This window comes from Eumetopias jubatus, unplaced genomic scaffold (assembly GCF_037043125.1).
Source record: "Eumetopias jubatus isolate StellerSeaLion01/CBP00866 unplaced genomic scaffold, mEumJub1_p1.0 scaffold_2, whole genome shotgun sequence".
In the NCBI taxonomy this organism is placed as follows: domain Eukaryota; kingdom Metazoa; phylum Chordata; class Mammalia; order Carnivora; family Otariidae; genus Eumetopias; species Eumetopias jubatus.
Window position 1 is genome coordinate 170,077,456 of NW_028274808.1, and position 22,069 is coordinate 170,099,524.

At 38.1% G+C, this 22,069-nt stretch overlaps 2 protein-coding genes and 1 pseudogene across 2 annotated transcripts in view; 1 reads left to right on the forward strand and 2 right to left on the reverse strand.

The window, feature by feature from the left end:
• Window positions 1-16,357, reverse strand: part of KLB (klotho beta) — a 33,826-nt gene extending 17,469 nt beyond the window's left edge. Inside the window, exon 1 of the mRNA XM_028088395.2 lies at window positions 15,533-16,357. Coding sequence (XP_027944196.1) covers window positions 15,533-16,357 — 825 coding nt within the window. The remainder of the gene's footprint in view (window positions 1-15,532) is intronic.
• Window positions 4,699-5,163, forward strand: LOC114197370 (small ribosomal subunit protein uS8). The gene has a single exon (XM_028088405.2). It carries the CDS (start codon window positions 4,738-4,740, stop codon window positions 5,128-5,130), a length of 393 nt encoding a protein of 130 aa, XP_027944206.1. The 5' UTR covers window positions 4,699-4,737; the 3' UTR covers window positions 5,131-5,163.
• A 1,597-nt stretch (window positions 16,358-17,954) lies between the features above and the next one.
• On the reverse strand, window positions 17,955-18,272 carry LOC148164926 (small ribosomal subunit protein eS24 pseudogene; annotated as a pseudogene).
• Between the last annotated feature and the right edge of the window lie 3,797 nt (window positions 18,273-22,069).

Here is a 22,069-nt window from a genome sequence, read left to right on the forward strand (position 1 = left end):
CCTAGAAGACCAGACTCAGATAAGTTCTATGAATGATAGGAAGCAAATAAGATAGCGGGTACAACTTTAGAAACAAGATGAAGATTGGGTCAGAGGTCAGGAAGACATGGTGGGATGCTGGTGGAAGGCAAGGGTTGAAGACAGATGAGCAAACCCAGCACATCACACGTGTCTGTATTTAAGGAACCCCCCATCGTTTGTCGAAAGCTAAATTTCCAAATCTGTACATGATTTTAGTCACATTGTGGTGGAAATATCTTCATGTAAACTCTAAACTTGTTTATTGTTAAATTTTTTTCATAAAGTATAACATAAAACCTGTTAAAGAAAATTTATTTTAAAATTCCACAACCATAGCAAACTGTTTTCATATTTCTGTGTTCCCTTCCAGCTTTTCCAAATATGTTTCCCGGCTAAAATCGCTTCGAACATTTTCCATCTTCTTACTCTTCATAACCATTCGCCAATTTGATGAAATATGGTTCACTTAGTCATCTCTCTTTTGATAGGAATTAGCTTGTTTTTCTTTCCTTCCTTCCTTCCCTTCATTCCTTCTTTCTCTTCCTTCCTTCCTCTTTCTCTCTTTTTTTCCTATCATAAATAATGTTGTAATAACTAACTGTGGGCATATAGCTTTTAATTTATTTGAATTATTTCCTTCTGTTAATCCCAGGAATAGGTTACCTGTTTTCAAAATTGTTTTACATATTTCTAAATTGCTTTTCACACATTTTGTCCTTCGGTGTGAGTGTTCTTTGGCCATCTGCTTCAAAACATTGATTGCTCTATTTGGGGATACATGTTTAGCAAGACTGACAGGAAACTGCTACTTACCTCCATGGTACTATAGGGGAAAGGACCCGGGTCTTGAAAGCAAGAGACACAGGCTCTAGTACTGGCCCTGTTGCTAACTGGTTTTATCACATTGGATAAATCATCCCCTCCCCACAGCCTCAGTTCTCCCTCTGTTATTCTAGCTAAAAAGAAACTCGCTAGAGAATTGCTGTGAAGATTGAACGCGGTAATACATGTGACGACCCTATGAAGACTACACAAATATAAATTTGAAGTACTTCAAAAGACGAAGCTGAAAATAATTTAACTTGCTGTGGAAAACAATGGTTTCGCATTGTGTGGACAGGAAGAGTGTTCTGCAGCTAACTCTGCCTTACCTCTTGAGTTTCATGCCTAGATAGGGGTGTTCTCATTTATTTTTTGCAGCTGGTTGAGTTTTAGTCATCGTCCATTTGAATTGGGATTAATTTCAGTTTGATTGGATGGAGCTAGAGTGTAATATGCTAGGGGGAATAAGTCAGAGAAAGACAAATACCATATGATTTCACTAGTATGTGGAATTTAAGAAACAAAACAGATGAACATGGGGGAAGGGGTAGAAAAGAGAGAGAGGGAAGCAAACCATAAGAGACTCTTAACTAAAGAGAACAAACTGAGGGTTGATGGATGGTGGTGGGTGGGGGCTGGGCTAAATGGGTGATGGATATTAAAGAGGGCACTTGTTGGAATGAGCACGGGGTGTCATATGTAAGTGATGAATCACTAAATTCTATACCTGAAACCAAAAATAATAAAAATAATAATTTCAGTTTGATTCATTGATTCATTTGTTTCATCTACTCAGTACTTCTTTACATTAGTCTCAAGTTTTCTGCTACTTATAATCGCTGCCCTTCCAGATTATTTAACATTCATTCATTCATTCCTCATTCCACAAATATTTATTGGGGGCTTAAGGGATGCAAACTTTACTGTTCGTTGCTAAAAAATATGTGACTGTTATTTCATTACAAATATATTATGTGGGGGTACCTGGCTGGCTTGGTCAATGGAGCGTATGACTCTTAATCTTGGGGTTGTGAGTTCGAGCTCCATGTTGGTAGTAGAGATTACTTAAAAATAAAATCTTTTAAAAAATAAAATAAAATAAATTATGTGACTGTTATTTCTTTAAATTTTTTTTGAATCTTGAAAATCTTGGAAGCAATATCTTACCCTCTTTATTCTTAGGAGAGATCGTAAATATTAACAAAAGTTCCTACTTTTCATAAAGAAAATGCTTACCTATGCTATTTTTAACAGTTCAAATTCATGTTTTCTTTTCTTTTTTAAAAGATTTTATTTATTTATTTGAGAGAGAGAGATAGAGCCAGCATGAGCAAGGGGAGGGGGTAGGGAAAGGGGAAGGCAGGGTCAGAGGGAGAGGGAGAGGGAGAAGCAGGCTCCCCGCTGAGCAGGGATGACTCGGACTCCTCCCAGGACCCCAGGATCATGAACTGAGCCAAAGGCATACGCTTAACCGATGGATCCCCCCAGGCCCCACCCCTCCAAAAAAAACCAATATGCTCAAGAATTATGAGAACAAAAAGGAAATATGGCTGACAAGATGTGAATGGCCATAACTGACATGTTGAATATTTTTTAAGTTAACAGGACATGGAGGAATTGGGAAATTATTCATCTACTACACTTGGTGTTGCTTATATTCTTAAACCATTCGTTTCCAAGAGCCACCCAGGTACCCCTCAAGTTCATGTTTTCTATAGTTGGAATAGCTTGGTAATGATCATATTAAAATTTGTTTTAATGAATTTTCCTCCTATTTTCTTTTCAATTATCATATTTTCAAATGATTCTAACAAATCTTTGCTTGTTATCAGTTTGTACAGTTTCAGGATTTTCCCATGGGAATCATGTAAAAACTAAACTCTAATATATTTGTTTCTTCAAAAACATGGTTTTACTATTATTATAGAATTCTAATTTCAATGATAATATTACTAAATTCAGCTAACGCTTGAGTCAGAATCTAAACCTGGTAACACAGAGGGGGGAGAAAGGTCTAGAATAAAGCTCATAATTAATTAAGTGAATCATCTGTGGGTTTCCCCAGATATTGGAAGGGAGCTCAGAAGAAATCAATAGTAGCAAATTGATGCTTAACTGAAGTTCAATTTCCTTGCCCAAGGAGAACATTTGCATGCCAGCTCTGTAGAGGTTGGAATGATATTTTAAGCTTCCTGTTATTATTACATTAACAATTGGGATCCTGTTGGTAATTTTTTCATGCAAAAGGACCATATCTCAGAGTATAATCGAAGCTAAAATGGCCTGGGTGAGTGACTTGAAGCCTTTCCTCAGGATTTAGGAACAAAGAGTTAAAGACAGTCAATATAGAAACCACTCCAGAAGTTACAAATAATACAATTATTACAATAACAAAAATAAGACCTACTAGTTTTAGGCCCTGCAACAAAGGCAGATTTCCCATGAACCAAAGGAAGCTGAAGCCTCAGGACCCCTCACTTGCATGGGTCCCTGTAAAATACTCTAGGTGGGTTGAAAGCCAGGTTGTATTTAGAAGCGTTTCTAGGTAAGTATTCCTGATGACTTCCCTAAAGAGACCTCAGAAAAGAAGGAATCTGAACCTCTAAGATTACAGTCATCTGTTGCAATATTTTTCTCATTCCAAATAAATGTTCACTTTTGTACCAACTTTTGTGTCCATAATTTTGGGGGTATTTTTCTCACAGAAAGTCCCCTGGATTGTCTGTCTCAGGTCCATGCACTGTAGAACCATGCCTGGCCTACGAGCTCCTTGAGTTCAGAGACTGTATCTATTTTGTTCACAGTTATACATACAGAAGCCCAGAGAAGAGCCTGGCATAGAATACTTGCTGAAAGAATGCCCACTATGGATCAGCTGGTTAGCTGGTCACCTGACAGACGTTGTGTTAGTAGCACAGCCCCTGCAAAACAGATGTCATTTTTTCCATTTTAGAAAAGAAACTGAAGTTCATAGAGTCTGAACCCTGGTAAAGTTAGGATTTGAACCCAGGCCTCTCTGATCACTTTACTAAACCATCCTGCTTTCTGTATGTCCCATCAGTTCTTTTTTTTTTTTTTAGATTTTTATTTATGTACTTATCGAGAGAGAGAGAGAGCAAACATGAGATAGAGAGAGAGAGAGAGCACGAGCAGTGGGGAGGAGGAGAGGGAGAAGCAGACTCCCCACTGAGCAGGGAGCCCAACGCAGGGCTCGATCCCAAGACCCTGAGATCATGACCTGAGCCGAAGGCAGACGCTTAACTGACTGAGCCACCCAGGTGCCCCTGTCCCATCAGTTCTAAATTTTGAAGCAGTTGGGGACCATTTGCCATGAACCACAACATACTGTTTTAAAATTATATGTTAAATTCGTTTGTGCTGTACTTGATTATCATTGATTAAAAGAGCTGAATAGTGATAGAATGAAGGTATTGTAGCCTACTCTCGCATGCTGAGGAGAAAATATCTATGCATGTCTGAAATTCAGGATCCTCTAGAAAGGTCAGGGAGGACTTGCTGGAAATTTGGGGTTTTCTGAAAGCCATGTAGTTGTCCAAGTGCCTAGCACAGCAGGGAACACTCGTGTGTAATTCCCTGGGCCTCTTTCCTAGAACCAGCAAATTTGGCATTAGATATTGTCCTCATTGGTGTCAGAGGCTAAATGAATCCTTAGGGACCATGTCCACACTTGACCGTCTCTTTATACCACTGTGAATGTTTAGACCAAGACAGGAAGGATCTGCTGTGGTTGGATACCATTCCGCACAGCACAATTTTCAAACAAATCACAATTAAAATGGTCCTTAAAGATGAGTGACTTTCATGATCAAATAGAACAGAACAGTGATTAAATTACAGAACCGTATCTTTCCGCCATCTTTCCATGCGGCCATAATGGTGCGCATGAATGTCCTGGCAGATGCTCTCAAGAGCATTAACAATGCTGAGAAGAGAGGCAAACGCCAGGTTCTTATTAGGCCGTGCTCCAAAGTCATCGTCCGGTTTCTCACTGTGATGATGAAGCATGGTTACATTGGCGAATTTGAAATCATTGATGATCACAGAGCGGGGAAGATTGTTGTGAACCTCACGGGCAGGTTAAACAAGTGTGGAGTGATCAGCCCCAGATTTGATGTACAACTGAAAGATCTAGAAAAATGGCAGAATAACCTGCTCCCGTCCCGCCAGTTTGGTTTCATTGTACTGACAACCTCGGCTGGCATCATGGACCATGAAGAAGCAAGACGAAAACACACTGGAGGGAAAATCCTGGGATTCTTTTTCTAGGGATGTAATACATACTTGCAAATAAAATGCCTCAATGGAAAAAAAAATTACAGAACCGTAGAAAAGTAATAATATAAATAGTAATAAGAAGTAACACGTATCTAGTGCCAGGTATGCTGGGCACTGTTCTTAGTGCTTCCCATGTACTCTCTCATTTAATCCTCATTTAAGAGAATTAAGGTAGGTACTCTTAGCATTCCCACTTTAGAGGGGAGGAGACCAAGGGGTAGGAAACCTGTCTAGTTTCACAGACTAAGTCAAGCCCATGCTGAATTGCTCTAAGCTCAGTGCTCTTGCCGGCTAAGTAGGGGTGGAGGATGGACCTTGAGGCTACTTGATCCAGTCTTCAAAAATCTTCTGTTTATAGATGAGATGCTGAAGCCCAAGACATAAGTGACCGGCCCAAAGTCTCAGTGGCAAAGCTAGAATTAGAACTAAGTCTTTCAGCTTTCTCAGTCGCTGTCATTTCCAGGACATTATGCACATTAATTTATATGCCTTTGAAGCACACTTTTACGCCTGAGACCCAGAGGCGATTGAACAGGCGGAGACAATGAGGGGTATGTAGCAGACAAGGCCCAGAAACATGGGGCCTCCACGCTGTGAAAGCCAGGTGACAGTTTTCAGGTGTCATCGACACTCTCAGGAAAGAGGTGAGCTGGGAGTTGGGGCTTTGATTACACCGTCATCCAGCCTCACCAGCTAGGGCAGCACATCAGTACCCAATCAAACCGAGAATTCACCAGCATTACTTTCTGTTTAATTTTTTTTCCCCTTACAGAAATTGTACACATCAGCAAAAAGAAGTTTCAACAAATCATTTCATCTCTTTCCTTCAACCCACAGCTACTATGATGTCCTTTTCTTCACTCTTCATTCATTCACATTGACTAATTGCTTAAATTCAAGTCTATAAACATTTAACAAACACAAGGCACTTTGGCAGGCGTTCAGGAAAAAAAAAAACACTGACATTAACAAAGACAAAAAACACCAACAAGTTGGCTTCTGCCTTCAGATGAACTATAACCTCCAATAGGAAAGAGAAGCACAGGTATATAAGTAGGTAAAAGCAGAATACTTTTGCATTTCAATTAATCAGAGATGATCATCAAAGCTTAATGTAATAATATGGTGCAAATTTTGTAAAAGAAGTGACTATACGTATGTGTTCATATACACATAGAAAAGGACTTGGACACTGAATAAGCTGCTAACAGTTGTTAATCCCGGCCGGGGTATGGGGTTGGGGAGTAAGGAAAAAGGAGAGTGTTCATTTTTGACTTTATGTCTTTCTGTATTGTTTGAGTGTTTTGCAGTAAAAATGCATTATTTCTGTAGTTTATTTAAGATTTTATTTATTTATTTGTCAGAGGGAGAAGCAGGCTTCCTGCTGAGCAAGGAGCCCGACGCGGGACTTTTTCCCAGGACCGGAGCCGAAAGCTGACCGACTGAGCCGCCCAGGTGTCCCTATTTTTATAATTTAAAAAAGTCAAGAGAATTGGTTGAAACAAACGGTTTCTGTCAGCTAATTTATTTGTTGTATGCTGTTACCCTTGAGTTTCTCCAATTTCCAAAAATGTCAAAGGAAAAAACAGAAACTTAAAAAGTTGTTATTCTAGATTTCATTATCTATTAAAGAATGCCTTTTGGGGGCGCCAGGGTGGTTCAGTCGGTTAAGCATCTGTCTGCCTTCGGCTCAGGTCATGATGCCAGGGTCCTGGGATCGAGCCCCGCATCGCATCATCGGGCTCCCTGCTCAGTGGGGCGCCTGCTTCTCCCTCTCCCTGCCGCTCCCCCTGCTTGTAATCTTTCTCTGTCAAATAAATACATAAAATCTTTTAAAAAGGATGCCTTTTTACTCCATAATAGTATGTTGATATTCAAAGGGAAGAGCAGGAGACATACAATACATACATGATTAACATGAAAGAAGAACGATAGCAGTAACCTCTAGCCCTCTTTTTAAAGACTCAGTCACATAATCTCTGGTCAAGATATGACGCTATGAGGAACCCATCAGTATACTGCCCCCAATAGTTTTCCCGGGCCACAAGATGTCCCCCAAACATTTTCAGGTAGATCACCCAGGAACCACTTTAATTACTTCCGTGATTCACTCTTTCCTGGTGGGTAAGTTAGAAGTTTCGGATCTTTTCTCGGCCTTCCTACTACTTTTCAGCAACAGAATCCTTCATTCATGTTCAATGGTTTAATGACTCCCTCTTCTTTAAACAGACTAAATGAGTTTTGAGTTTTCTCAGTAAGATTTTTCATATGCAATTAATTTTTTATATACAATTTTTATATACAATTAAATGGCTTATTTTACTCTACAAGTGAATGTAAAGTTTTCCTCGGTTCATTTCTTGCAGCATTATCTAGCACTGCTTCCATTGCTTGCAGTATTTTCTGATCCTTAGTTGGGCCGAATTTTCCACGTATGAGAGTGTCTGTAACAAATCAAGCTGTTTAAATAAGATCACAATGTTATTCTCTGAACATGTATAATTATATTTATTTAAACTCTTGTTAATCATTCACTGATGTATAACTTTTTCTACTTAATGATTAGAAAAAAGTAAATATTGCTCTCTTGAAGGTTTTAGAATACCAATTGTCTTCTATAAATAGTTTTTTTTTTTTTTTTTTTTTTTTTACAGGACTCACATCTAACAATGGTATTTTGGTTATAGAAACTGTCTTTGGCAATTCTTACCCACAAGCAGTTTTATCTTTTTATTCAAATTTGATTAGAAACCCGCTAAGGATGTTAATCTTAACTTGTTGGATCCATTATTTCCGTATTGTTAGAGGTGTCTTAGATCCTAAGGGAGATGAATTGGGATTATAAAATAGGTATCATGGATTGGCTAATTCAATGAATAATTGTGTTAACATTTATTTAAACTTCAGATGGTTTTGCCAAGGACACACACATATGATTGAACGTTACTTTAACGGGACACTAAAGTTGTGAGCAAGTAAATCTTTAGAATCCTGGGGACACATGGGAAACCTCATGGTTCATGTATGAGTCAGGGATAAATTGTTCATAGATTTTGTGGACAAATAAAACATGTCGATGGATGGTTCTGGTCTTTAAATAGGCAAAGTGAAGTTAAACATCTGTGAGTCAGCATCGATGCAAGTGCCTTCCATGGGCTTCAAGACGGTAAATTGTTCTTTTTCACTGAAGCTAGGTAGCTGATTCATGTCATCAAACCTTGTTAGCTTGGATTCGGATGGGTAAGATTTGAATTTTGGCTCAGACAACTACTATGGGGTAAAAAAAACCAAACAAACACATACAGCTGCATAACCCCAGGGAAATTTCTCTGGGCTTCGGCATCATCAGTGTGAAATGGCTATGAGAGTAGCCTACTTAGCAGAGTCGATGTGCAAATTAAATGATATAATATGTGAAACTAGTACAGTTGTGGTATGCAATATTCTTCTTATAATAATAATTATTCGGAGTAGTATGATGGGATGTCAAACGGTTATCTGCAGCAATTGCCTCAATCCTCCACTTTAAGAATGAAGACCCGTCTCTGTCCTTTCTCCCCACCCCACCCCGATTCTGTGTCCTTTTTTTGGGGTTTGTTTTGTGTGGGAGAGGAAAGTGGTGGAAGGTAGCAAGTAATCAGGCTTTTTTTCTTTTTAACTCTTTTTCTGTCCTTCATTGGCAAAGAAGCTTGGGCTAGTTTTTTAACCACAGATTTAGCACAAATTAATTTTGGTTTACTGTTGTCTTGTAACCCAATTTTAACAAGGTGGTTTTTAAACATTCCTTTATTTTTCTCATGGAAAAAAAATCATTTCAGATGATCGTTGGAGATTTTGTTTCTGTCTGATCAAGCTAAGGAAGGCTTCTGCTAGTATTTCCATTTCAAATATATCACCCTTACTCTTCAAGCTGTTGGTGGGGGTTTGGGCAGAAGAGGTTTAAAAATGACATTTAATCTACTTAAATGTGCCTGTGAAACACCAAAGCCCTCTTGTTCAAGAAAGCCATTACGGGGACGCCTGGGTGGCTCAGATGGTTAAGCGTCTGTCTTCAGCTCAGGTCATGATCCCAGGGTCCTGGGATCGAGCCCCAGGTCAGGCTCCTGGCTCAGCGGGGAGCCTGCTTCTCCTTCTCCCCCTACCTCTCCCCTTCTCCCCCTACCTCTCCCCTTCTCATGCTCTCTTTCTCTCTGTATCTCTCTGTCTCAAATGAGTAAATAAAATCTTAAGAAAAAAAAAAAAAGAAAGCAGTTGCAGCATCCTGTTGGCAAAGAAGGCTTGGCTATTAATCATGTGAATGGTGGCTTTTTCACATCATAGCTGGTGTGTGTGTGTGTGTGTGTGTGTGTGTGTGTGTGTGTGTGTGAAATCCAATTTTATTCAATTGCAGCTTTAAATCCTTTCTAGGACAAGGTAGATCTTCCTTAAGTAGAAAATAATCAATTGAATTATTTATTGAATACTTAACACACACCCAGCCTGGTGTGAGCTTCTCTGAGGGAATGATGCCAAGAAATGTTAAGACACCCTTCCTCAAAGAGGTAGAAAAACAGGGAATAAATCAAGTCATATCCGAGGCTCAAGAACAAGTTGGTGAGTCCTCGACCTTGAGCAGAGTTTCCCAACATTTCTTGTCCTGAAAGCCTCTTTCACAGTATTAAGCAATCTCTTGAATTCTTGAGGAATTTGAAAAATAATTTCATCATTTTTGTGTGATATACAAAAAAGTGTTGACATTTTATTTTATATAAGGCTATTTTATTAAAAATTTTATTGATAAGTTCATTTTAAATAAATTGAAAGTATTCACAAAATAAATTATGGATGTTTAAGATGCTCATACACATACATATAAATATTGGCGTTTTCCCATTTAATAGTCTTACATTATTCAAATTATTTTAATTACATAAGTAAAAGCATTTTATGACACATTTTAAAATGGCGCACTGTATTTGGCTTTAGGACCAAATGTCGTTTAAAAATGACATTTAATCTATGTAGTAACATGGTGTTTTCCAAGTCTGATACACCTACCTCTTTTTGCATGGGAGATGACATTAGGTGTAACAAAGATGAAATTTTTTGTTTTAAATGTTACATATTTATTTTAAGGGTATTTGACTGGTCTCATGTATTGTAGGAATAAAATTTCCTTTCAAAATAAACATTTTAAAGAAAAACATTTTAGTAAATAATGGTACACATGACACTTGGATATGCAAACAAACCAAAAAACAAAACAAAACAACCCAGCAAAAAAAAACAACATGAAGTAATGCACAAAAAAGCAAAATTTGTGAAACACGATGTTGTGGCATCAAAAATGGATAAAAATTGCTTACATTTGTTTGAATCCTTGAACTTTGCTTTTTAAAAGGTACAAGCTTTCAAAAAGTACGGTTAGTGTTTTGTTCACAAATAACTCTATGAGAGAAACCATTTGGGGCAGCTTTTACAAGTATTTCACAAATAATGCTGAGCTAGTAGGGGCAGTTCTATTCTCAGTGTGTGAAAAGCCAAACCAGATATAAACTAATTTAGAATTTATCTATGCAACTTACAGTTGTGGTGAAAATCTTGAGGCAATTTTCTAAAATCAAGGCAACTGGGCCCCTGGGTGGCTCAGTTGGTTAAGCAAACTGCCTTCGGCTCAGGTCATGATCTTGGAGTCCTGGGATCGAGTCCCGCATCGGGATTCCCGCTCAGCAGGGAGTCTGCTTCTCCCCCTCTGACCCTCTCCCCTCTCAGGCTCTCTATCTCATTCTCTCTCTCAAATAAATAAATAAAATCTTAAAAAAAAATAAAATTGAGGCAACTTTATTAGGTCCCTCATACTAGTTATATTTCAACGTCCTTGATCTTTATGCTTCATGTCTCCAGCCAGTTGTCTATTATAGGTTTATATCAGTGGTTTTCAGGAGAGGAATTTTGCCTCCCACTTGCTGGGGACATTTGGCAATGTCTGGAGACAGTTTTGGTGTCATAACCCTGGGGACAAGGGTGTTACTATCATCTAGCGCGGAGAAGTCAGGGATACGGCTAAACATTCTACAATGCACGGAACACCCCACCACAAAAAAGAATTATTTGGCCCAAAGTGTCAATAGTACTGAGGTTGCAAAATACTGATACCATGTAAACAGTACATGTCTGTGAAAGATAAAAATTAAAAGCAATGGGCGCCTGGATGGCTCAGTCGTTAAGCGTCTGCCTTCGGCCTCAGGTCATGGTCCCAGGGTCCTGGGATCGAGCCCCACATCGGGCTCCCTGTTCGGCGGGAAGCCTGCTTCTCCCTCTCCCCCTCCCTCTGCTTGTGTTCCCTCTCTCTCTGTGTCTCTCTCTGTCAAATAAATAAATAAAATCTTTAAAAAAAATTAAAAGCAATGCAGTCAAAACTATCATGGAAGCTATTTTGTGGGGTAATAAACTGAATGACTTACCCTCTTACAAGCACACTCATCTTCCCCAACCTCTGTGCATGGTTACTCAGAGGCTCTCAGATGTTCCCTTTTAAGGGGGAGGGGAACCTACAAATTTAAATTATCATGCATATTTATTGACTTAAAAATAGAAAGAAAATGGACACCTTAACTGCCTTTACTAATGTGAAACCCTAGGGCTTTGCTGATCTGAAGACTGACAGCAATAGGCCACACAGGCTGGAGTCTGTCTCTGGGATTTTAAAAACTGAACTTGAAAGAGAGAAATCTTTCCTCTACAAAAGAGAGAATGATGCCAACCCCCAAGAAGAAAAGGACATGAGAGATCGAGATAAAGGGCCACTGACAGTGTCCTCATTACTGGGCCCATTCATCCCCGTGATTTGGTTACTGAGCCAGAAGATTGTTCATTTTTGCCTAAGCCAACTTGAAATAGGCTTCTGTCACTCACAACCAAAAAGTTCGGACTAACATACCAGTGGATCAACATAGGCAATATTTCAAGAATCAGCAATAATGCAATGAAATATGAATTTTGAACTTGAGATTGGTTCTTTGATTGCAAAATTTAAGATAGAAATCCTAAACTACTCACTCAACAAACCTTTCTACCTAGCATGTACCTAATATGTTGTGCTCACTGCTGGAAATACAAAGACAAAGAATAGTCTCTCCTTTCAAGGAGCTCTCAGTCTACTTGGGGAGACAGAAGAGTTCCATACGGTATGAGTGCTATGGTAGAAGCAAGCACATCTCATACTGGGACCCCTTAGGAGGGACACTAGCCCTAACAGGTTAAGAATAACTTAGAGGTGGTGACTGCCTAAGCTGAGTCTTAAAGGACATGAGATGGGTAAAGTAGGGTGTACAAAGGGCATTCTCACTGGAGAGAATGATAGCGATGGTGAGGTAAAACCAAAACACTTCTAGTCATGCATTATAATGGAGCATGGTGTGCAATGGGTTGGCATTACTGATGGACACGGGAGAGTGGCCAGGAAGGAGGCTGGAATGGAGGCCAGGGGTTGTGGGTTGGGTATCTTGGTGAAAAATCAGGACTTTAGTCCCAAAAGCTTTGGAGAGCCATTTACTGGATTTTACGCAGGGCAGGAACATGATGCATGTTAGAAATAATCACTCTGTGGTAAAACAGAGGTGATAATCGTGGGTACCTGGCAAGGTTGTTGTCAAAATTGCAGATAATATTTAAAGCCATGATTACCATGCTTAGAAATGGCCAAGTTAAAAAATGTACTCTCTTTCTGTTCCAAATACTGGCTCAAAACTCAGAGTGGAGCATCCATTAGTAGGTATGATTAGGGCAGTTTTTGTTTTGTTTTGTTTTTTGTTTTTTTCACCTGAGGCTTAGATTCAGTGTAAGGTAATCAACCAAATCTGCAATAAAGTTGGGATTTAAATCCCGGGTCAGTCTCAGGACTGGCTAGGCCATTCAGGTTTCCTCCAAACCAGGATACTGCCGACCGATATGGAGTTTTCAAGATTATCCTGGAACTAGAAAGACTCCAATAGCCACTATGAAATCTTTTCAGTGTCTGAGGACTGGGGAATAAAGTGAATTGAATTTTATATTAGGCTTTTTTAACTCAGTAAATTGTGTGAACTTGGACTAAATACAAATCCTCAAGAATGCTGCTTCTGGGTCACAGGTGGCAAAATAAGGAAGAAATAACCTCATTGCAACATAAAATATCAAATTAATCTTGTCCATGTTAAAGGAAGAACAGAGAAGGAACAAGTGGGAAAAATGAGTTCACATCAGGCTACGAAACCATTGCAAGATTCTTTCTGGAGTTATACGTCCCTGGGCTAAGAAGCTTATTTCACTTTCTGACTGATTTCAAGGGACCCCTTACACTCCTTTTTTGGTGAGTGATTTAGAAATTTTAAAGAGATAGAAGAAATTATTTGGGAAAGACACTAATTAAAAATGTAATCCCTCAATTTAAAACAATAAAATTTATTTCACTATCAGAGAGTGCTAATTTTGTGTTAAAGGCAGAGTTTATCTTGAATTAGGAGAAAATGAAAAAACATCTGAAAATACAGCATTTTATATGCTAAGATTGAAAGCAATGTCTATTTGTTAGTTACAACTTCTTCCTGTGTATTTTTTTTATCAGATAGCCAGTTTTCAAGGCTTTAAAATAACCACTAAAATATATTGCTCATGAAAATTCCAATTGTTAACATTTTTCCAGGTAACTGAAAACTTTTCAACAATTGAGAACATTTTTCTTTATAAGAAGGTTAAATAAACATATATGTACATGTATTTGCCTATTTAACTTTAAAAAGACTATATAAAAGACCACCAACAGTAGCTTCCTCGAGGTTGAAATTGTCAGGTAGAGAGGGAGAGAGGAATTTAACTTTTTCACTTTATACCCTCTGGTACCATCTGATGTTTCTCAATCTACACAAGCATGTAGTATATATGAATGCATACATTTTAATAATTTAAATAACTAGATAGAAGGAATATTTTTCTAACTTATATATGCATAATCTTCATAGTAAATAGCTATAAGTTTTCTCCCCTTTAAGGTCTTACTTGCCAAATCACAGTACACCCTCACGTTAATCATATGTTCTATAGACAACTCTAATCAAAGGTATGTAAATGACCTTGAACTCATAACGCAATCTGTTTACTGCAAAGGCAGATGTGACTGAACCATAGTACAACACACATGTATAATAGCCCAGAAAGTTCAAAAAGAAAAGAAGGGTGGGTAGATATTTTTGTGTGTGCAAATTTAGACACGGAGTAATTTTATGTTCCTATACATTTTTTCTACTTCTACACATTTCACATTTGATTATCAAAAATCAAATTACTCCTCCTAACACATTATGAAACACTACTAATAAAGTGTCTTCATTTTCAAAATGTAACAGGTGTCCAGAGTAATTTATTTTCCCCAAGGAAACTGTTTGGCTCAAGAAGTTTAACCTGATTCTAGATATTAGCTTCAATGTGAAGTGAAGTCTCTTTAAAATCCCTGAAAGATTGCTCTTTTAAAAACATTCTTAATAAAGACATTCGGTGTTTAATTATGTTGTCCTTTATAAATTAATTCATTTAATCCCACTTAGCTTCAGTTTCCTTATCTTTAAAAGGGGGATACTAATAGGACCTAGTTCATAAAGTTATGATGAGGATTAAATGTGATAATGCACACAGAATGCTTAGTATAGTCTGTGGTACATAGTAAGCATCCAACCAATATTTGCTATTATTTTGCTTACATTTTCACCATTGTTTTAGTAATTTTAACATCTTCCAACATTAACTCCAGTTCTTAAAACATACTGAGTACCGCATGTTCTTCCCAGTTTTTATATTACTAGTTTAATTTTAACTCTTAGAACAGTTAGCCTCATCTTTTCTGCCATGTAACAGATAAAACCAACTGTGAAATACATTTATCTCAATTCCTATATTTAATATGTATCAGTTAGTTAACATGTCTTTAGCTTATTATTGCTAAGTATCACGAAGAATAGCAATACAAACAACAAATGGTGATTAGAAAAGGTCATGCCATAAAAAAATTCTGAAATGGCTGCACATTGTCAGAAAAAGTTTTCAGCAATTAGATTTCTAAAGTACTGGTTTTTCACCGAATGAAAGTAAACTCATATTCTCACACTCTAATGTATACTTGTAGATTTTAAGAGTTAAAAAATTGTAAAATCGCGACCTTGAAGGAAAATAATTGGCTTAATACATTATCAAGAGCTTAGACAAATAAAACACGACCTGAAGGGTGAAATTTGAGGCTAGAGCTTGTGAGTTAGACTACAATTAGTTGAGTTGATATCAATAAAAAGAATTGTTTAAACACAAGAGACATTTCTTAGTGTTTCTTTTTAACTCCTGCTCCTTAACATTCTGAAGCTATTACAGGAAGCCAGCCGTACAGTACCTTGATTAGGTTGTGTCCCACAGTGTAGACAGCTGCTAAGTTTCCCCTCTCTCCAGGCGCGTGCATACCTGTCCCATACCCATGCCAAGCAACTAGATATGGATTGTGAATTGTAATCCAATATTTGACACGGTCCCCAAACATCTGGAAACAGTAGGTGGCATAGTCATTGAAGATATCTGTTATGGTTTCATTTTTCCAACCCCCATATTTTTCTTGTAGCGCCAGAGGCAAATCCCAATGGTATAAAGTCACCACAGGTTCAATGTTCCTAAGTACTAAAGCATCGAGAAGAGTATTGTAGTACTGGAGACCTTTTGCATTGGCAACTGCTGCTATCCCATCGGGGAAAAGCCTTGGCCAGGAAATTGAGAATTGATAAAAAGAAACTCCGATAAAATCCAGGGCTGATAAGTCTTTTTCCAGAAAAATGTAACTGTCACTGGAACTATTCATGCTGTTGACATTTTGAAGGTGTGTTTGGATGAAATGATCCCAGATAGAGGGTCCTTTTCCATCTGTCTTCCAATTCCCTTCCACTTGAAATGCTCCAGTCCCAACGCCCCAGAAAAAGTTTTTAGGAAAAGTGTCGTAGAGAAACAGCTGACTTTCATTTACCGGACTAAAATGAGGAGTTTTAGACCATATAGCTCTTCCGTCTCCAGTGAATCCAGTAACAGCTCTTAGGAGAATAAATGCCGACAGGATGACAGATCTTTGCAGCCCGCGGTTGCACATTGTTTTCCTATAGTGTGTGTTTCTTTCATCCGTGCTGAGGAAAATCCATTCATTCCCTGGAGATCCAGCCGCACAGCCTGGCTTCATTTGGTACTAACTGCTCGCCTGTCTTATCATCGCTTCGGTAACAGCTTGTGATTGTAAAGCTCTGTCAATGATTAGCTTGAACTGTGAGACTTAGGATGGGTCATGGAGAGCAACGTAATTTGAGGGAGGTTTCCTTCCCTCTTACTATGGGAAAAATGATATGAAAAACACATCACCCATAGTAGTCTGAATGCGTAACTAAAATGTAGATAAACAATGAAAAATGCCGTATTCCCTCTGGAGCCTTTCATATGGACCCAAATCTTTTCTGAATGTTGGAACGTTACTGAATAAAGTTTATACCTTTTCTATGTTCCTAGTTTTTAAGTGGTGATTTTATTATTTCACGTTTCAGGAGAAGCAAAACAAATAAGTAGCATTCCTATATGCCGATAACCCAGAATTAGAAAATACAATAAGGTGTTACACCTCCACAGAAATTATAACACATCTAAGAATAATCTTACCAAATGCTACCCATGTTAAGACAATTATAAAAATGTATTGATAAATTTGAGAGAAATGAATGAAGAAGTATATAGCACTTTCTGGGTGGAAACACTGAATATTTTCCCATTTAATTTAGACATTTAAACGCACTTTCAACCTAAATCCTCTCATCCCAAATTTGAGTCCAACAAAATTACTGAGAAGGTTCACTTGACAAATAGTCAATATTTACCAATAAAAAAAAAGAAAAGAAAAAACCCTGAAAAAGAAAATAGTGAAGGCATAGAGTACCTTTAGATATGAAAACATTAAAAAAAAAAAAGCACAACTTAAACAGCATAATTCTGGAATAAGAAGAAAGAGAAGGAAAATACTGTACAGAATCCATAGCCTCCAGACAACTTTCTAAAAATTTAATCTTTTAAATATCTGAAGTATCCCATACTAATGAAAGGCAGAGTGGCTAATAGTTTGGCCTCTGGAATCAGACTGCGGATAGGTTTAAATATAGCTGTATGACTAGGGACAAGTTACTTAACCGTTCTGCACCCCAGTTTCCTGTTAAGTAAGACAAGGAGCAATACTGGCATCTACTGCATGGATGATTGTGAGAATTAAGTGAGTTAATACAGGTAAAGCACTTAGAAGAGGCACTGACCCATAATCAGTGCCCAATAAACATTCTTATTTCTATGTGAAAAGGAAGGATTATTCAGAAAGTGATGCCAAGATTCAGCATAAAAGATGCTATATTCTGGCTCCTGCCCACATCTTAAACTTCACTCCTCTTCAGTTAACTACACGTGGTACGCTTCCCTTCAGCCATAACAAACCACGCTGAGTAAGTTGGACACACGTGGAGTGCTCACATCCTGTGTCTTGATATTGTGCTCTCTGCGTAGAATGTGTTCCCCCCTGCCCCTTCATCTAGCTCAGGTCCATGTGTTCTTCAAAATGGCAGTATCTCCTCAAAAAAAAAAAAAAAAAGAAAGAAAGAAAGAAAGACTTTCTGGCTTCCTAATTTGTTTTGAATTATTTATTTAAATTAAAAACATTTACAGTTTATTAATCCTCTTGTGAAACATCTGCACAATCAGTGTAGATAGTCACTGCAGAATCTTTGCTCCTTCTGCGTCTGATCCCCAGCTCACTTTTTACCAGCACCAACATTGGCCTTGGCAGTCCCCCTGACTTTCTTCATTCTGTTTTGCATTCCTTTCACTGCTTCCTTGACGTCTGTTTCTTCTCATACTGGCCAAGTCTATATCTGGGTTCATTTTTGGAGGTGTAATCTAAGAAATCATAAATCAGGCTAAAGTCAGTTGTCTTCCCATCACCAAAATAGGCTCTGGATACAAATACAAAGATGATATCTGGTGTAGTCTTGTACATTTTGGCTAGTTTTTCCCTGAATTTCTGTCTGAGGTACTGTTGTATTCCCTGGGTGAAGTAGTCAGTTGGTCATGAACTTCCTGGTCTGGATAGTAACCATGTCATTCATGATGGTGGTTGATCCTCAGGCAGCCAGAGAGGAAATCAGACAGTTTGATTTGATATATCAAATCTCCTTGTTCCGTGTTCCCATGGCAGCCCATACTTTCTCTGTTATGACACTTATCACACAATAAATTTATCTAAAGATTTTATTTATTTATTTGACAGAGAGAGAGACAGTGAGAGAGGGAACACAAGCAGGGGGAGTGGGAGAGGGAGAAGGAGGCTTCCTGTGGAGCAGGGAGCCCAATATAGGACTTGATCCCAGGACCCTGGGATCATGACCTGAGCCGAAGGCAGATGCTTAACGACTGAGCCACCTAGGTGCCCCTACAATAAATTTATCTATAACTCCTGTTTGACTTAAATTTCTCTCTCAGTCTCTCTTTTCTAAAAACGAGGGCCATGACTGGTCCCTATAGAATATGTGGGCTAGTAGTCACTAAAGTTGAATGAATGTGCCTATACTATGTATACCTCTATCACTGCATTTATCACATAATCCTGGAATTGTTTGTCTCCTCCACCAGCCTGTAAAAATGTCCCTTATCTAAATTTTTATCATCACTTATCTGAGTAAATGCTTAATTATTAAATGAATGAATGGAGTTGATGCAATTAATTCACTATAAAATATTTTTTCCAGATTTGTTGAGATGTAATTGACATGTAACATTGTATTAGTTTAGATGTACAGCATAATGATTCGATATATGTATACATTGTGAACTGATTACCAAAAATAAAATTTTTAAATGTGATAATTGACACCTTCACAAATATATTTAATTAAAAAATATATAGCTACAGAAAGCTAGGAGAAAAGTGGAAGCAAATATTAAATTACATAAATATATAGTTTATATAATGATATTTATTTACTTATATATGAGCTTATATAAATAATTTAACTATAATTAAAATATATGGAAAAAATTGAAAGGCAAATAACAAACTTGGAAAATATTAGAGCAAATCTAGAAGGCAAACGGCCAACTTTTTATTATATAAGTAACTCAGGCAAATCAATAAGAAAAACACTCTAAATTAGAGAAATGGCCAAACATGAATAAAAAATATGCAAAAGAGGAAGTGTAACTGTCTAGCTAAAGAAAAAAATTTAAATAACCAGCAATTAAAAACACATATAGGGTGCCTGGGTGGCTCAGTTGGTTGGGCGACTGCCTTCGGCTCAGGTCATGATCCTGGAGTTCCGGGATCGAGTCCCGCATGGGCTCCCTGCTCAGCAGGGAGTCTGCTTCTCCCTCTGACCCTCACCCCTCTCATGTGCTCTCTCTCTCTCTCATTCTCTCTCTCAAATAAATAAATAAAATCTTAAAAAAAAAACACATATAAAAATAACTCTAGGAGTGCCTGGCTGGCTAGGTGGTAGAACATGCAACTCTTGATCTCAGACTTGTAGGTTTGAGCCCCACTTTGGGCAGAGATATTACTTAAAAGTAAAATTAAAAAAAAAAACAACAACCAAACTCCAAATATTTTCTCTTATTAAATTAGCAAGAATAAAAGTAAGTGATGAAAATTGCAGTTAATGAGATTGTAAGACATTGCTGATTAGAACATGAATCGGTACAATACTTAAGGAAAGCAATTTTCCAATATATAATTAACCTTAGATTTTTTTCATGTCTTAATTCAGTGATATTAGAAATTTATCATAATAAATTATTCTAGGGATACCTGGGTGGCTCAGTTGTTGTGCATCTGCCTTTGGCTCAGGTCATGATCCCAGGGTCCTGGGATTGAGCCCCGCATCAGGCTCCCTGCTCAGCGGGAAGCCTGCTTCTCCCTCTCCCACTCACCCTGCTTGTGTTCCCTCTCTCGCTGTGTCTCTCTTTGTCAAATGAATAAATAAGATCTTTAAAAAAAATAATAAATTATTCTAAATACATAAAATGCCATAGGTGCAAATATTTTATAGTAGTGTTATTTATGACAGTAAAATTTTTAAATAATTTATTTATGAGATTTTATTTATTTATTACTATTTTTAAAGATTTTATTTATTTATTTGACAAAGAGCAGCACAAGCAGGGGGAGCGGCAGGCAGAGGGAGAGGGAGAAGCAGGCTCCCCACTGAGCAGAGAGCCTGACACATGGCTCAATCCCAGGACCCTGGGATCATGTCCTGGGTTGAAGGCAGATGCTTAACCAACGGAGCCAGCCAGGCACCCAAAATTCGAAATGATTTAAAGATTCATTCATAGGGGAATAATTACTGAGGCATGGAATATCCATTTGCTAAAACATCATAGAGTCATTAACATTTTCTTTGTTTTTTAATATTTATTTACTTATTTTAGAGAGAGAAAAAGAGAGGGAGAGAGACAGCATGAGCAGACAGAGGGAGAGGGAGAGAAATCATCAAGCAGGCTCCTCACTGAGTGTGGTGCCCAATGGGGGCTTGATCCCAGGACCTTGACATCATGACCTGAGTCAGATGCTTAAGTGACTGAGCCACCCAGGTGACCCTATCCTAAACATTTTAATGTCACTAAATATTCTTTGAAAATGTAGGGGTGCCTGGGTGGCTCAGTCTGTTCAATGTCTGACTCTTGATTTTGGCTCAGGTCATGATCTCAGGGTGGTGAGATCCAGCCCTGTGTTGGGCTCCACACTTAGCGTGAAGTCTGCTTCTCTCTACCTCTCTCTCTTCCTTGCCTTTACCCCCATTTATGCTCTCTCTCTCTCTCTCTCTAAAATAAATAAATAAATCTTAAAAAAAGTGTTTAGGATAAAAAACTAACTGGGGGCACCTGGGTGGCTCAGTTGGTATGGAGCCCTGTGTCCGGCTCCAGGCTTAGCCCAGAGTCAGCTTGCTCTCCTCCCTCCCCCTTTCCTTCCCCCTCTGCCTCTCTGCACATACATGCATGCTCTCTCTGTCTCTGTCTCTCTCTCTCAAGTAAATAAATAAATAAATAAATAAATAAATAAATAAAATCTTTAAAAAAGAAAAAACTAACTGAAAAAAATCCAGATAATAAATCAAATAATCAGTATGATTATAATTATGTAATAAAAGCAATAACCAATATATAGAATTGTAAGAAAATACCCACATTTTGCTATATTGTGTTTGGATAATGAACAATAGGTTATAGTTATTCTCGTTCTTTTACATATTTAATTTTAATTTTTAATAAAAAATATTTTTTAACTCGATTTTTTTTTTTTAGGTAAGCTCTATGCCCAATGTGGGGCTTGAACTCATGACCCCGAGATTAAGAGTCACATGATCTACCAACTAACCCAGACAGGTGCCCCTAATTAATTATTTATTTATTTATATATTTACTTTTTTCAGATTTATTTATTTATTTGAGAGAGAGAGAGGGAGAGAGAACATGTGAGTGGGGGGAGGGGCAGAGGAAGAGAATCTTCAAGCAGACTCTCCACTGAGCATGGAGCCTGACACTGGGCTCGATTTCATGACTCACAAGCTCATGACCTGAGTCGAAACCAAGAGTTGGATGCTGGGTGCCTGGGTGGCTCAGTTGGTTAAGCGACTGCCTTCGGCTCAGGTCATGATCCTGGGGTCCTGGGATCGAGCCCCACATCAGGCTCCTGGCTCAGTGTGGAGCCTGCTTCTCCCTCTCCCTCTGCTTCTCTCCCTGCTCATGCTCTCTCTCTCTCTGTGTATCTCTGTGTCTCAGATGAATAAATAAATCTTAAAAAAAATAAAATAAAAATAAATGTCTAAGAAAAAAAATAGTATCTACCAGGTACCAGTGAGTGGGACAGACATAT

Bases quoted from the DNA above. Each gene is read 5' to 3' on its own strand.
- LOC114197370 (XM_028088405.2), top strand. From the start codon at position 4,738: ATGGTGCGCATGAATGTCCTGGCAGATGCTCTCAAGAGCATTAACAAT.